Source organism: Delphinus delphis, chromosome 4 (genome assembly GCF_949987515.2).
Source record: "Delphinus delphis chromosome 4, mDelDel1.2, whole genome shotgun sequence".
Classification (NCBI taxonomy): domain Eukaryota; kingdom Metazoa; phylum Chordata; class Mammalia; order Artiodactyla; family Delphinidae; genus Delphinus; species Delphinus delphis.
Window position 1 is genome coordinate 12,379,096 of NC_082686.1, and position 16,868 is coordinate 12,395,963.

Genomic DNA, 16,868 nt, shown 5'->3' on the forward strand with positions numbered 1-16,868 from the left:
GTGAAAGTTTCAGGGCAGTGGTGCTTTCCAGGAGGCCCCCACTAGACAATATGGGCTGCCGAGAGTGGATCAGCCCTGGGGAAAGTGGATGAGAAGGTTCATGCAGCTCCCCCCGCTGCCAGGGAGGACTCAGCGTCAGACCTTGGTCCCCCAGGTAACCTGGAGCCGGAATAGGGGGTCGCCACGCATGGAGAAGGACAGGGACAGATTGAAAGGGGGCCCTTGTGGGCATCACTTTTCTGAGACTCACCAGATGCCAGATGTATGAACCAACGGCTAACTCTTCCCTGACATCGCTTGCTAGTGGGGAGGCTCCCCCATGTTCCTTCCACTCTGGCTCCCCCAGAGGCTGCGGGTGGCATTGTGCCAGCAGTGTGGGCCGACAGGGACCAAATAGGTACCCCCAGGCCCCTCACACTGGATGTCTCAGGTCAGTTTCCGAGATCCTTGAATGAGTGGTTTATTGAAACAGTGCTCTCAGGGGAAATACTTGTAAGAAAAGTGCTATGGTCTGAATGTTTGTGTCCCTCCGAATTCATATGTTCACATCCTAACTCCCAAAGGTGATGGTATTAGGAAGTGAGGCCTTCGGGAGGTTTTTAGATCAAAGACCTCATGAATGAGATTAGTGCCCCGTGTGCCTTCCATCATGTGAGGACGCTGCGAGAAGTCTGCAGCCCAGAAGAGGGCCCTCACCCCACCATGCTGGCACCCTGAGCTTGGACGTCCATTTCCATAACTGAGAAAAAAAATTCTGTTGTTTATAAGCTACCCTGTCTGTGGTAGTTTTGTTATAGCAGCCCACGCAGACTAAGACAAAAATGGTGAGGGGGCAATTCTCTGCAGAAGAGGGCAGCTGTGGGCCGTTAGGTCACCCTCGCAGCAGCTGGGGCAGGTAGCAGGCTTGGTACAGGGATCTGGGCGGCCACAGCACCGCGCACTGCCCATCTGCGGGGTCGGCAGTGGGACCGCTCACAGGGCCGCCCAGGAACTGTTTGGTCCCTGGGTAAGCACGGCTTTTTCCTGAAGCGGCAGCAAATGCCCCAGCATCAACAGAGCGGGAGCGGCCCTGCTAACAAGTTCCGTGAATCCATGAGGGCTTAATTTTACAGCAGGCGGCTTGCATTTTGAAAGTCAGCATTTGCAGCAAGTAACTGAGGTAGTGACACGTGCAAACCTCCCACCGAGAGCTGGCCTCTTGGCACAGGACTTCCGGAACCCCACAGCTTGGAAACAGTGGGGTGTCTGTGGCCCAGAGAAACACAGAACTTAGAAGCAGCAGCCCATGTGTGCCTCACACTCCCCGGGTGGAATTCCACCTGGGAGCTTCCACCAGCCACCGCGCTCCATCAGAAATCCTTCATCCAAATCTGGTTTGGTCCTTTTCCTCCTGGGCGTGGTGCCCGTCCAAACACATTCTCAGCAGGACCTCTCAGGCTCCTTCCATGAGAAGACCGTGACATTCTTCTCTTGGGCTCAGAAAATGCAAATAAACAACTCGTTGCTTTTGATCAGGCCAAAGACTGCCCCTCGCTTTGGCCGGCCTGTCTTCCAGCTGCCTCCTCGGGGGTCCTGGGAGGAGTGTGCACGTGGGTTGGTGTTGGGGGGGAGACGCAGATAAGGGAAGATCCAACGCGGCATTCAACAAGAGCTTTGAGACGGAGGTCAGTGTGGGCACAGCTCTTCCTCCAACTGGAAAAGTGAAAACCTTCAGCTGGCGCGTGCTCTCTCTTTAGCTGCACAAGGTCATCGGAAGGACAGCGGTTACATTCACGGAGCCAGAGAAGATGCTGCTTGGGAATTAGAACTGGAGACCATGGCGGAGGCTGTTCTGGGACCTGAGACAGTTTCAAAGTGCTTCAAAGCTCAGGAAATAAAAGGACAAGGATTCTCTTTGATTAGAACAAAATCCTCATGAAGAAGTTAGACAATGGGGCCATATGTTCATTCTCTGCTATGACCTAGAACAGATTTATCTCTAATGACAGACTGAAGGCGAGTCATCTTCGCCCTGTCAACTTCTCCCAATTCCCTCCATTAAAGATGGAGGACTCGGGTTCCTGGAGGTGCTGAGGCATTTCAGCTCTGCCCACACGACCCCCGCCTGTCCATATGGTACCCCTCTGGACCAGTCTCTACTCTCCCACCTTCGCAGGTAAGTGTAAGGGAAGCACCCTCTGAAACTGGCAGAAGCGGGGGTGAGAAAGGGGGTTTCACTCTGACTCACCTTCACTCCCCCTTCCCTCGGTTGAATGGAATCCGCGAGATATCTCATCAACTTTATCTGCGGTTGCCGTTTTATGTGGTTTCACTGCTGTTAAAATACCACACGAGGGGCTTCCCTGGCGGTCCAGTGGTTAAGACTCTGTGCTGCCAGTGCAGGGGGCACAGGTTCGATCCCTAGTCAGGGAACTAAGATCCCACATGCTGTGCAGTGTGGCCAAAAGATAAAAAAGAAAAAGAAAACACACATGAATGTTTACAGCAGCACTATTCACAGTAGCCTAAAGTGGAAGCAACCCAGATGTCTACCAATGGATGAATTAATGAACTCAATGTGGCCTATACATATAGTGGAATATTATTCAGCCATGAAAAGGAAGAAAGTACTGATTCATGCTACAACGTGGATCACCTTGAGGACATTATGCTACACGAAAGATGCCAGTGACAAAAGATTACATTTATATGTGTGATTCCCTTTATATGAACCCTCCAGGATAAGTGAATGCATAGAGACAGAAAGTAGAGAGGTAGCTGCCAGGGGCTGGAGGGAAGGCGGAATGGGGAGTGACTGCTGAATGGGTAGGGGGTTTTATTTTCTGATGTTGAAAATGTTTTGGAACTAGATAGAAGTGGTGGTCCCATGACACTGTGAATGTACTAAAAGCCACTGAATTGTGTGCTTTAAAATGGTTAATCTTACTTCGTGTGAATTTCATCTCTGGCGTAGACCAAATGTTTGTGTTCCCCCCAAACTCAGAGTAAATCCTAACACCCATTGTATTTGGAGGTGGGGCCTTTGGGAGGTGATCAGGTCATGAGGGCAGAGCCTCCCTGGATAAGATTAGTGCCCTTATAAAGGAGACCCCAGAGAGCTCCCAGCCTTTCTGCCACGTGGGGACCCAGTGAGACCGCCAGCTACGAGCCAGGAAGCCAGGCTCTCACCAGACCCTGGCCCCTTGATCTTGGACTTCCAGCCTCCAAAACCGTGAGAAATAAATTTCTGTGGTTTTATAAGCCACTTGGTCTATGGTGTTTTTGTTATAGCAGAATGAATGAACTAGGACAAACTGAATTTTAAAAAACAAACAAAACTGCAGCCCCTCTGCCCTCCAGGCAGCTGGGCTAGTTGATGAGAGACAGGCCCCTCCCTCCACACCACCCCCTCCTCTGGATTCCTCGGATGGGCCTTTCGCCCTCAGGATCTGGGGGCTGAAAGAGAAATGCCTCCTGTCCTACCTGTCGTTACTGGGGTTCCTGAGGGAACAGCTAGTATTTCCTGATCACCTTACAGCTGAGCCAGCTCCAGCACTTTGTACCGTATGACTTGGCCCCAGTACTGTCAGCCTTCAGCTCCCTCATCTACATATGCCTGCTTGCAGGGCTGATGTGATGATGAAGTAAGATAAGGCAGGGAGACCTCATTCACAGTCAACACCATCATTTTAATGCTCTAAGCCCCCTAGAACAAGAAAGAGAAAAAAATTCTTTTCTTATTCTCCACAGCTATAAGCCTCCTGTCCACCAGGGGGCGCCTTCTAAAAGAAACCATCACCAGTTCTCCCACCAGGAATCTTGTTTCCTCAACTCCTTTTTCTTTTACTTCTTCACCTGCCCCTCCCCCTAATATGGCAGGACCTATTTTTTTGCAATAATTTGAAAGGTAGCTCGACTTGATCCTTGCCCACAGGCTGCTGGGGAATCTGGTCGACTGTTTTTTTACCACTAGAAATTCTGTAGTTTTCATCTAAGTCGGGGGTCAGCAAGCTTTTCCTGCAAGGGTAAATGTTTTAGGCGTTATAAACCATACTTTATTTACAAAATCAGGAGGCAGGCCAAATCTAGTCTACTGCCTGTAGGCTACTGGACAGCCCATGAGCTAAGAATGGCTTTTACATTTTAAAATAATTGATTAAAAAACGAGAAATATGTGACATACGAAAGTTAATTTCAGATTGCAGTTCCCACAAATAAAGTTTTATTGAAACACAGCTGTGTTCATTCATTACCTATTAGCTGTGGCTGCTTTTGAGCTCCAGGGTCAGAGGTGAGTAGTTGTGGCAGACCTGTCTGACCTACGATGCCTAAAATATTATCTTTCCCTTAAAAAGAAAACAAACTTTGCCAATCCCTTCTCTAAACAAATTATGTTAGTGATTAAAGTCTACCACCAGTGAACGTGGAGTGACTGAACTCACGCTTGCCATTGTGAATATTAGTATAATTCCTTTATGGATAGATAGGGATCTTCTGTTTACCCATCTGTAAAACGATAATGACAGCACCATCTCCCGAAGTTGTCGTGAGCATTAAATGACTTAATACATGAAAAGCAGCTAGAACAGTGCCTGGCATTATAAGTGCTCAATAAATGTGAACTCTAGTTCTGTTAGCATATAGACATGAATTTAAATAAATACAGAAAACCAAGACTTCTTCCCTCCATATTTATTTTGAAATGTGCTGTAAACAGTTTGAAATGTCCCTTTAAGAACTTTCTGGCTTCCTCAGTATTGGATGACATGACAAGTTCTCCTTCATAGAAGGTACGAGTGAAACAGAACTGGAGGGGCCTTCTCAACCCTTCCCTCTTCGGAAAGTGTGATCACATCAAGATGCATCTGGTTTCCAGTAGAACTGGCTCATGTTTCTTGGGAGGGAAGTGTCCAGACCACTGTTCATCCATATCTCCTGGATGATTTGCTCCCTGCGCTCAATCCTTTCTGCCAGCTCTGCAGCCTCTATGGAACTGTAGACAGGATATGTAGTCCTACGAAACCCCGACAGTTCCCCCGGAAAGTCGGAGTCGGAGGAGTCCTCCTCCCCCTCCTCATCCTGGCTGTCCTCCCCGGCTTTGTCGCTTCCTGGCACCAGGTGCTCCCTCGCCAGCTGCAGCTCCCGGAAGTCCTTGGTGCAGGACACTCTGATGACCAAGGCACACAGTGTGAGTGCAAGACCAATGCAAACACTGGACACGAACAGCAGGGCAGCTCTTTCAGGGTGGGCTGTAAGGGAAAGAGAACACGTCAGGACGCGGGGGAGCTGTCAGTCTTCACCAGGCCAAAGTCGCACAGAAGCAGATACGTGCAGTCCTGGACAGCGTCTCCGAGACCATCCACACCTAACTGATCATATACCCCCACTAATTAAAAAGAAAGAAAAGGTTTGGAGCATATATAGTCAACATGTGTATGTTTATGAGAGGACACATAGCAAAGGACCTGAGAAGCTGGGCCCTCCTGAGTTCAAATGCAGATCTGTCATTCCCTAGTAGTGTGACGTTCGGCGAATTACATCACCTCTCTGTTCCTCAGTTCCTTCACCTGTAAAATGGGGCCAGAAGCCCCTTTCTGTCAGAGTTAATTCCTGTGAAGCTCTCAGAACACTCAATGACACACAACAAATGTTCAATAAACTGTTAGCTATTATTAATAGTAGTAAATTTTGAAAAATTAATTTACATATAAAGTATACATATGAATGTAAGTACTAATATAGTAAATGTTACAAAGCTTAATTTTAGATTAAAAAATAAATAGAAATAAAAGTTCTGGTAGTAAAAGTTCAACCTCCAAATAACTGTACAATAGAAATAGAAAGAATGCTAATTTGTACTATGTACCCTGGTCTAAATCTTTACATATGTTTAATCCTTACATTAACCCTGCGTGGAAAGGACTATTACTTTTCAGCTGTGTACCCCCTGAGGTGTTAGCACTCCCATTTTGGGAAGTAATGATCCAGCTAACTTCCTAATATAGGTCAGGAGTTGACAGATTTTTCTGACCCTTCTGTCAAAAGGTCAGATAGTACATATTTTAAGGCTTTGTGGGCCGTACAGTCTGTGTTGCAGCTACTCAACTGTGCTGTTGTAACACGAAAGATGATACAGGTGTGGCTGTGTTCTAATAAAACTTTATTTACAAAATCAGCCCGTGGGCCGTATTTGTGGATCACTGATACGGAGACTCAAGCTGAGGTCTAGGCGAGCCACTGTCTGAGCTCAGCTGGCCTCTTTAGCTGCAGCCAGGACAGGAACCCAGCTCCTGAGCTGCAAGCAGCTTGTGAGATGTGCACTGGCCGTTTGCTCCTACGTCTCGACGGAACCAGCCTCCGCCAGGCACGTGGCCTCCTCGTTCACTAGACTCGAATATAATGATGACTGTTGTCTTCACTGCCTCGGTCCCTCCCCAGCGGTGCAGACTGGAGGTTCAGAACTTGACAGTTGTTAAGTTTCATGTACAGTCAAGGGATCTAGCTGCTGTGATCTGACAGGAGAGATCTAAGGGGGGACACGTTATCTCCTTGAAACATGCAACTTCCCTATTCGGCTTCCTTCACTTGCAGCTCAATTCACTGGACCCAAATGTCCTTTGTTGCCGTCGCCCCTACGAGCACCATCTCATCACTCTCTCTAAGACACAGAAGTCTGAATGCAAAACTGATTTTGGCCAGGGGAGGGGCAGTGAGCTGTGTCTGTAGTGCTATTAATAACAATATATTCTTCCTAAGGGTCAAGGTATTTTGAAGATTTGGTCAGATAGAGACACACATCCTTTGTGCTGTGTTCATTTCTGGGAGTGGTGGTAGAACAGGGATTGGAAGACTGGCATTTGGGACGCAATCATTAAACTGTAAACCACAAAATGCTGCTAAGACCCGAGGCCCTGATCTGATGGGGCAAATCGTTTCTCCTCCCCCTGCACATCAAAGCCTCTGCTGGGAGTGGACTCATCACTCCCAGCTTCACTCTCACCTCCCTTTCCTTTGAAACCTCCTTTCCTCTCCCCGCTGCCTCCGGCCCCCCCTTCCCAAGCCTCCTGGCCACTGTCCTCTCCAGTCCTTCCTGTCCTCATGGACTCGGATACGGGCTTTCTGTGCAGCCACAATTCATCTCCTCTTCCTCCTGGGAAAGCGTAAGCCTTGAGCCCACTGACAGCCACGCCTGTAGCCATCACCTTCCTGCAGTGCCTGGAAGGAGCGCTGCCGATGGGCGAATGGAGTCCCATCCACTTGTAACCTTTTCCAGCCAACCCGGTTCAGGACAGGGCCAGCTCCAGGCAGAAAGATCCCATGCTGGTCAAGCTTCTGGGAGACCAGATCACCCACAGCCCCCTTCTCTCCTCGCCCACGAGACCATCATTCCCAGTGGTGGTCTCATGGGTGAATCAGGTACTCAGGCCAGGATCAAGGAGGATTTAAGGTCTGGCTCTGCCCCAGACAGGTGGGTAACTGTGGGCTAGTTACTGTCCCCCATTCCTTTCCCATCTCTACTTCTTTTTATTTTATTTTATTTATTTATTTATTTATTTATTTTGCGGTACGCGGGCCTCTCACTGTTGTGGCCTCTCCCGTCGCGGAGCACAGGCTCCGGACGCGCAGGCTCAGCGGCCATGGCTAACGGGCCCAGCCGCTCCGCGGCATGTGGGATCTTCCCGGACCTGGGCACGAACCCGCGTCCCCTGCATCGGCAGGCGGACTCCCAGCCACTGCGCCACCAGGGAAGCCCCGCTACTTCTTTTTAAAGACTCCAGGTGGACAGAATTAAACTCACCATAATCCTCAGGATATGACACATTCTGTTTATCGGTCAATACGCGGCCTTCCTTTATGTTTATTTATTTAATTAATTACTTTAAATTCTGTAATCAGCACCTGCGCTGTGAATAAGCCCCCCACGTGGGAGTTAGAGCCTTGACAATAACCATGTCTAACCTGTGGGTTCCCCTCCCCCCAGCCTCCTCCCATCAAGGTAACTACCACCTGAATTCCATGCTCGTTACTCCCCCACTTGCCTTTATACATAGCTTATCGCACCTCTATGTATTCCTAAAAGCTTTATGAAAAAGGTGTAACGTTACAGCGTTGGGGGTTTGGCTTGAACTTGACAGTATATTGCTGCATGTTATTCCGCTATCTTGACTACACTGTGGTTTATTCACTCGCTCTCCTGCTGATGGGCATCTGGGGGGCTGCCAGGTTTCTATATGTGGGCCTTGTAGCTGTGACCATTCCTGTACATGTCCCTGGTGAATATCTGCAAGTGTCGGTCTCGGCTACTGACCTAGGAGGGCAACCGGATGAGCTGTAAGGCATGTGAATTGGGGAAATACTGCCAACGTGGTTTCCAAATCCTCATCTTCTCCAGCACTGAGTATGGACAGGCTTCTAACATTTTTCCAATCATATGAGTATAAAATTGCATCTCACTATGGCTTGACTTGTATTTCCCTGATCCCCAGTTATGTACACATCTCTTCAGATACTTACCTATCCGTCATCTCAAAATGCTGTCTCAGGTCATGTGCCCACTTTTTAAATGGGGTTGTGTGTGCTTTTCTTCTTACACATAAAATATATCTGTATCTATGTATAGTTTCTATATATTCTTGATATTGATCGTTAGACGGTATATACATTGTGAATATCTCTGGGTAAGTGGCTTGTATTTTCCTTTCATTAAGGTGTCTTTTGATCTAGTGAATTTATCTGAAAAACAGGAGTGATAACACTTCTCTTCTCCATCCTCCCCACCCCCAGCTGGTCTCCTCTCTCCTCTCTTGCCCCTCTCATCCATCTTCCCCACCGTGGCCACTGTAATCTTTTTAAAAATGCACATCAGCTCACATCACTCCCCTACTTAAAACCTATGAACGGTCCCCCTCCTCCCGTAAGGTAAAAATCAAACCCAGACCACTGCCTACGAAGCTTGCTAGGACCTGGTCCATGGAACTACCCTCCCCAAGTTCAACTCCAAAGACTCATCCCTCTGCTTTCTGCTTTCCCACCCACTGGCCTCTCTCCATCCCTCGAAGGGGCCAGACGGCTTCGCACCTTGGCGCTTTTGCACGTGCTGTTCCTTCTGTCTGGAATGTTCTTTCTCCCCTCTTCATCCAGCCCTCCGTGACCCCACCCCCAGTCTGGACCAGGTCTCCCCTGTCATTAGGTCTCATAGCCTCTGGAATGGCACTAAGTTGCTGAGTGTGTTTTGTCCTCCCCCCCGCCCTTCGCCCGCCATAGAATGCAAGCTCCGTGCAGACTGGGACTGAACAACCTTGTTTTTCACCAAATCCCCAGTGCCTGGCCCGAAGCAGGGGTGACACAGCTATCTGCTGCGTGCTTGAAGGGAGGGGTCATGGGTCTACGGCACGAGGCTTGGTGCCCTGTGGGTTGGGGGCTCCATAACGTTAGCTGCCTTTCTTCCTCTCTCCCTCTGCTCCCGGGGAGGGAGGGTGTGGATTCTATTGCCAGGAGCGCTTCTCACTCATCAGACCCTAGGTGCCTCTTGGCTCCGGTGTACCTCCTGCCAAGTGATCACTCTTCAGGCCATGTTTGCACCAAGTCTGCTAATATCCAATAATCAAAGATGGAGAACATGGCAACTCTTGGAAAGCCCGTTGGAAATAAGGCTTCCTAGTCACCTGAACCAACTAGTCTGGAGTCAGAGAATCACCAGATCTTAGTTAAATGGAGCCCTGGTGGAGAACTGGCTCAACTCTTCCTGTCACAGCCATTTAATGTGTCCATAGCCACTGCTTGGCTGGGACCCCAAGCTCGGGGCCAGGGTTCTCTCCAAAGCCCCAGGCTTTAAACTAAGGGGACACCGTCTGTTTTCTAAAATCAATTGGACCACTTTAGGCTTTTGTGACCCCTTTTCCTATTATACTGAATGCGTCCTGTTAAAATAAAGGCATTAGTCTCCTTGTCAAACAGAATCTTCACACTGTGCTATTGTCGGTCTTATTCTCATTTTAGCCTTAGTTCATCACAGGCTCAAGCGAATGGCTTTAATTTCATCAGCAGTAGCAAGCCCTCGGGAATCTCACCATGGTGGCCCGCGGCCTTTAAGGCCCCTTGACCCTTAGATCCCTGGTCTGGAGCCAACACAAGCTCCAGCTCAAACTTATTTGTGTCCAAATAAGACACCGAGAGGCTGGGGCGAGGGTTCCACCCCTTGGGGCCCTGCTACCGTTGGGTGAAAGCACAAAGAGTATTGGGCCTGGTCTGACAGCACTTAGGGATGTGATAATAACTTTCTGTCATGGAACCAAAGATTAGAGGCCGTGGGAACACTTCAGAATCCACACCTCTGTGACAAGGCGGCGCTGATTTCCCATCGTCCTCCCTGACAGGGGATCGTGTAACTTCAACTCTGGAATGTGTTATGATACTTTCTATTTCAATGGGGGTTTGCCTGATAGCCTGGAGTTCCTTTCATATGAAACAATGACGCCCTCCCAACTCAGGAGAAGCGCTGCTTTCTCACCCATGGCCCCAGTTACCCCATGCACCCCGCAAGTCCACAGTGAGCGCTTCCAGAGGCCGAAGACACACACAGGCCCAAGCCCAAGGCCGGGGCTGAAATATTGGGCCACGAGGGCACCCAGTAAAACACTAACTAGGTGGAATGGAGGACATCAAGCTCTGAGCCAGGCTGTCTAACTAAGTCTCCTTGAGAACAACCTGCAGAGGTACAATGGCTGAGCCAGCTAACTGCCTTCTGCAAGCCTCCAATACAGACACACACACACACACACACACACACACACACACACACACAGGCACACACACACAGGCACACAAACACACACACACACACACACACACACAGGCACCTCTTTCCATTTCCCGAATATCAAAAATTCTCTATGAGTTTCTTCAGACCCATGATCAAAATTCTAGAATGAATTCAAGGAGTAGGTCTACATTACTGAGAGGAGGGTAAATTCTAACACTCCTAAGAAAATGTCTCACAGATCATTTAAATGGCCCAAAGCAGAATCATTCACCAGGGACCCTTGGTATCCTTGTGTCTGTTCCAGCAGCCTCTGTGTCTCAGCACCCCAGGACAGGCCCCTTGATTCTAGGTCCTGGTCTGCTGGTCCTTCATGTGAACTTGGCTGCACTAATAGAGCAAAGCTACCTACAGCCTGACCTGGGGAAACATCCTTCTGGATTTGCTCAATCTACTGTCTGTTTAGCTGATTTTGCCAGAATCTTCCCAGCTCACTCTTGGTGGCTCCTGTCGGGGTCCCTCCTGTAGGAGGGTCTCCTCCCTTTGGTGGGTGCCCAGGGAGCCCAGTCCAGCCTTCAGATCCTATCCCTGCAACAAGGGTAAGGATGCCACTGAGAGCTGGCTGGGGCACCGCCTTCTAACGACGATGAGGGTGACGCTCTCACGTGTGACGCTCGTGGTGAAACAGCTCAGCCTGACGTCCTGCCCTTCGCTGCAGTGTGCTGGCCTGCCTCGTGAGGAGGACGAGGTGGGCTGGGGACCTCTAGAGTGACCACCCAGAGGGAGACATGCCCAGGAAATTCACCAGCAAGTGCAGATGTCCCTGTTTCCCTACGACTTGGTGAGCCTCTGTGATTTGACAAATGAACTCCTATAGCAACTTCATTTCACTAACACCTGACACCACACGTTCAGAGCCTCTTTCTCTCTGTCATGAAATTTCGGCCTAAACATCCCTCTATAAAACCAAGTAACAACCCACCAAGTCCTCACATTCCTTAAAAATTTAATACCTACAAACAGCAAATACAGGGAGATGATTAGGCACAGGACAGCTCAAGACACCAAAGGAGGACTCTTCATATGGTCACTTATTAAGTGACCATCTTAGGGTGCACCTACTCTGTGCCAGCTCTGTCCCAGGCAGTAGGATATGACAATGACTAAGGTGACAAACATCTGTACTTGAAATAGTTAATGTCTAGTGGAGAGATGGGTGTTTAACAGATAAATCTCTCCAACGACTTCTGGGAGCGATGAGTGTGTAAAAGGTTAGACAGGGATGGAGGCAGTCTAACTTAGATCACTCGAGGTCATGAGGTTTCCATCCTTCAAAATTCTGAAAGGCATGCATCTCTCTTGGAGAAGCTGGAGGGCAGGTTTTATATCTGCTGAGTCTGAATCCTGCCCTGTTGCCAGCCACTTGGTGTCCACAGGCACCTGGCTCAACTCCTCTGAGCCTCAGCTTCCCTGTGTGCAGAATAGGGGATAAGAGTCCCTCTCTCAAGGTCACTACTATGGACTGTATTGTGTCCCCCTCAGATTCATGTGTTGAATGAATATGACTATATTTGGAGATAGAACCTATAAGGAGGTAATTACAGTTCAATGGGGTCATACGGGTGGGGCCCTGATCCAACAGGATTAGTGTCCTTATAAGGAGAGACACCAAGGGGGACCTAAAATATGACATAAATGAACATATCTACGAAACAGCAACAGAGTCATAGGCATAGAGAACAGACTTGTAGTTGCCAAGGGTGAGGGAGGGTGGGGGAGGGATGGACTGGGAGTTTAGGATTAGCAGATGCAAACTATTATATATAGAATGGATAAACAACAAGGTCCTACTGTATAGCACAGGGAACTATATTCAGTAGCCTGTGATAAACCATAATGGAAAATAATATGAAAAAGTATGTATATATATGTAGAACTAAATCACTTTGCTGTACAGCAGAAATTAACACAACATTGTAAATCAACTATAATTCAATTTAAAAAAAAAGAGAGACACCTAGAGCTCTCTCTCTCTCTCTCTTTCCCTCCCTGCTGTGTGAAGACATAGGGGGAAGGCAGTTTGTTTACAAGCCATGAAGAGAGCCCTCACCAGAAACCAAGCCTGCCAGCTCCTTGATCATGGCCTTCCAGCCTGGAAGAAAATACAGTTCTGTTGTTTAAGCCACCGGGCCCATGGTATCTTGTTATGGTTGCCTGAGCTGACCAAGGCAGTTGTTGAGAGGAACTGACAGGGTCCAGAATGGCCGCATCACATAAGCATCCTCCTAGTTGCTCCTCTGAGTGAAGGATTTTCATGATGTCTTTCCTCCAAGGGGCTCTCCGGGGACTTTGAAAATATGTGATATTTTCAACAGTAAAAATCCTTACATCTCTTAACTATGACAATTGTCCGGAACAGCAAGAAACAGAAATGGAAGGATGGTTAGAAAAGAGAAGATTCTCAACAACCACACAACCACCACACAGGGAGGATATTGGTAAGGAGGTCCCAAGACTGTTCTATCTCCTGTGTTGAGATGTTTCCTTAAGCCTTTATTTTCTTCTGAGGAAGGCTTACTCCAAACAGCCCCAGCTCTGGCAGGCCTTGAGTAAGTAATGCCGTAATGCATTGTATTACCATGTATTTTACAAAAGTCTTCTGAGGTTCTGGCTCTCTGAACAGAGTCAGGCAGGCATTGTCGAAACTTGCAGAGTTGACATTCCAAAATACGGTCTCTCCAGAGGTGAGCAGTGAGGCTGGTGAGGAAAGGTAGCATGCACCTGAGCAACTGGGGCTCTGCTCATTAAGGAGGGCTGAGTCTGACTGATCCTGAAGGGGAAGATTATCAAGGGAAACCTTGGAACCGTGAGAAGTAACGCTGGCGACTCAGAAAGGGGCTCTCCTTTCACAGAGCATGACCTGTTTTGTTCACCAAGTCATCTTTCAGCCCAATTTTCTCCCAGCCAAGGGTGGAATTCAATAATCCTATGCCCTTCCCAAATTTTACAGCTGGAAAATGCATTCCTCAGCTTCCTACTTTGCAAAGTGGAAAATTCCCATGGAGCCCAACTGCTACATAGTGTGACTTTAGCCTTTGCTACTTCCCTGTGTGGTTCTCTCGTTGGTTGCCAGTGGCAAGCATACCTAAATTCAGGCCTCTGTGTTTCTGGATTGTTCAAGATTGCAGTTGCTGTGTCAAACTTAAAGTCCTTTTTCTTTAGCCAACCAAGTGTTGTAATTAAACAGAGCATTTGTGAGTAAGAATTCAGTAAATCCGTTATTAATTCACTGACCTACCTCGAAGGTAAGCAAATGCTGCCAGGGAGTGGCTAACAATAGCTCCATCTTTCCTCAGAACTCTTGGTTTCCTTGGGTCAAAGTTTATACCTGTTTCGTAAAAAATGCAAGATCGATTAATCACAACTGTTCACAGTATGCATTTTTTCCTAATCCAGGACTGCCATAATACATAAAAAGTCATAGAGATCCAATAAGTGGGCCTCTGACAAAATTAGGGAAGACTAAGCCAGGAAGAGCATTTAGTAAGCAGTCTCTGAAAATATTAAGTGATAAAAGGGATTCAGAAATTCTAAAGTGTGTTGGTTCCAACTTCACTCATCTACTCTACCGCAGAAGGGAACACATTTATTTTCCCATTTTAAGGCAATGGCACTCATCACGCCTCTGGGAGATTTAATAATGTCCCACTTAACCACAGAGCTGCTGTCTGCTCTGTTCACCACAGATAAGAAGGCCTGGAATTATGGAGGGAGGTTGTGTTGGGCTACGTTTTTGGAAATGAAGCAGAACACAGGGCAGCTCTGGCTTCGGATGCCTGGTTAAGCTGCTGCGATGGAGCTTAGGGAGCCCCTGATGGGGTAGCCTAAGGGCCCTGGGGACCCCTGGGAAGGTCAGACACGGCTCTCAGGCCTCCACTCCAGGGGGACCAGGATATCCATGGGATCTGGGTGGGAGCCCTCTTAGAAGGCCCTCTTAGAGGGGCTGGGAGAGGCTGGGAGAAGCAGAGCCTGGTGGAGAGCTGGAGGGCTGGAACTAGAAGAACGTAGGCTACTAACAATAGTTATCTCTAAGCTTTGAGACTAAGGGTGAGTTCTATTTCTTGGTGCTTTCCTGTGTGCTCCATAACAAGCACACTTTAGTTTTATTCTTAGGGGGAAAATTTCATAAATGTAATCAAAGTAACACAAGACCAATTCTCAACCTGCAAAGTGCAATACCTTATATAGATTGTCTTGTGGGGGGGGGGCTCTGTAATTTCTATCAAGAGCCCCAAGGATCTGGGTCTGAACTCCATTCTAGATTTGATAAGAAGACCAAAACGTTCATCCCCTTATTTGCAAAAGGCCGGTGAAAACCTCAGGAAGAAGGGCACCTGTGGATAGAGGCACACGGGTCCAGCCTGGGTGCGGCCCACCCAGGCTCCCTATGGCAGAGGTCCCCGTCCCCTGGGCCACAGACTGGTATCAGTCTGTGGCCTGTTAGGAACTGGACGGCACAGCAGGTGGTGAGCGGAGGTGAGCAAGCGAAGCTTCATCTGTATTTACAGCCGCTCCCCATCGTCTGCATTACCGCCTGAGCTCCGCCTCCTGTCAGCATTATGGTGAGGTGTATACTTACTGTATTATATATTACAATGTAATAATAATAGAAATACAGTGCACAATAAATGGAATGCACTTGAATCATCCCGAAACCATCCCCCCCACCCCACAAGCCCCGGTCTGTGGAAAAATTGTCTTCCACGAAATTGGTCCCAGCTGCCAAAAAAAAGGTTGGGGACCGCTGCCCTATGTGATCCTCTTTCCAACAAGCTCGTCGGATAATCCAGGAACCCCAGATTTATTTCGGAGCAGATCTCTTTTCAAGGTGACTTTTCTTTTAGGAAATAAGACAGGGAATGGAAGGGGGATTTATCCTATTTATAATTTAAAGCACAAAATGCTGGCCACCGTTTGCAACCATCCGCCACAGCACTGCCATCCTCAGAGCTGGCAGCTCACACACCTTCCATCCCAACCAGCGTGCACCCACCTGCGGTCACATGGGGCTGTTCACCTTCTCTTAAAGAGAAATGCTGCGAGTAAGTATGTATGGTAACCTTACCATAGTCACCGTCTTTCTGTTTCACAGAAGGTTTTAGATTAGCAACGGATGGATCGATCGCTGTGAGTATATTCTTGGGAACTAAAAACCAAAAAGAAATATTTTAAATACTTTGTACACATAATACAACTTTAAAATGCAATGTAGATAAGACAAAAAGAGATCAAGTTTCAAATCAGTACATAAATCACTCTGCTTGTCCAATACACTCACATACATACACCAACGGTACCCATGTGATCATCAAATGTCCCAGAAAGGTTAAACTTTAGGCCTATCTTGCAGTATTTAAAAAAAAACAACATAGAGAACAAATAAACAAGATATGGCATATCTATCCAATTGAATGATATTTAGCAATAACAAGGAATGAAGTATAATCATCTTTCGGTATCCTTGGGGGATTGGTTCCAGGACCCATCTTGGATACCAAAATCCACAGACACTCAAGTCCCTAATACACATAGCATATGGTTTGCATGTAACCTAGGCACATCCTCCCGTGTACTTTAAATCATCTCTAGATTCCTTACAATACCTAATATACTGTAAATGTTATGTAAATAGTTGTAAATACAGTGTAAATGCTATGTAAATAGTTGTCAGTGTGCAGGAAATTCAAGTTGTGCTTTTTACAACATTCTGGAATTTTTTTCCGAATATTTTCTGTCTGTGGTTGGTTGAATCCACAGATGTGCAACCCCCAGATACAGAAGACCGACTGCCCTGACACTTGCTACGACACGGATGAACTTCAAAAACATTATGCTCAGTGAAAGAAGCCAGACACGGAAGACCACATATGGTATGATTCCATTCCTATGAAATCTTCAGAAAAAGAGACAGAAAGTAAATTCGTGGTTGCCGAGGACAGGAGTGGGGATGGGGACTGACCGCAAATGGGCGTGAGAGAACTTTGGGGATCTTGGAAATATTTTAAAATTGGAGTGTGGTGAAGGCTGCACAGCTCTGTAAATCTACCAGAAATCACTGGATCATTTTTAC

The 16,868-nt window shown here is 47.7% G+C and overlaps 1 protein-coding gene across 2 annotated transcripts in view; it reads right to left on the reverse strand.

The window, feature by feature from the left end:
• Positions 1–4,667: 4,667 nt before the first annotated feature.
• The window catches only part of EVA1C (eva-1 homolog C), an 84,153-nt gene continuing 71,952 nt past the window's right edge, over positions 4,668–16,868 (reverse strand). For both annotated transcript variants that reach the window (XM_060009815.1, XM_060009814.1), the window contains 3 exons: positions 15,864–15,944; positions 14,037–14,126; positions 4,668–5,228 (listed from right to left, as the gene is read on the reverse strand). In XM_060009815.1, the coding sequence (XP_059865798.1) occupies positions 4,834–5,228; positions 14,037–14,126; positions 15,864–15,944 (566 nt within the window). In that variant the 3' untranslated portion in view covers positions 4,668–4,833. The remainder of the gene's footprint in view (positions 5,229–14,036; positions 14,127–15,863; positions 15,945–16,868) is intronic.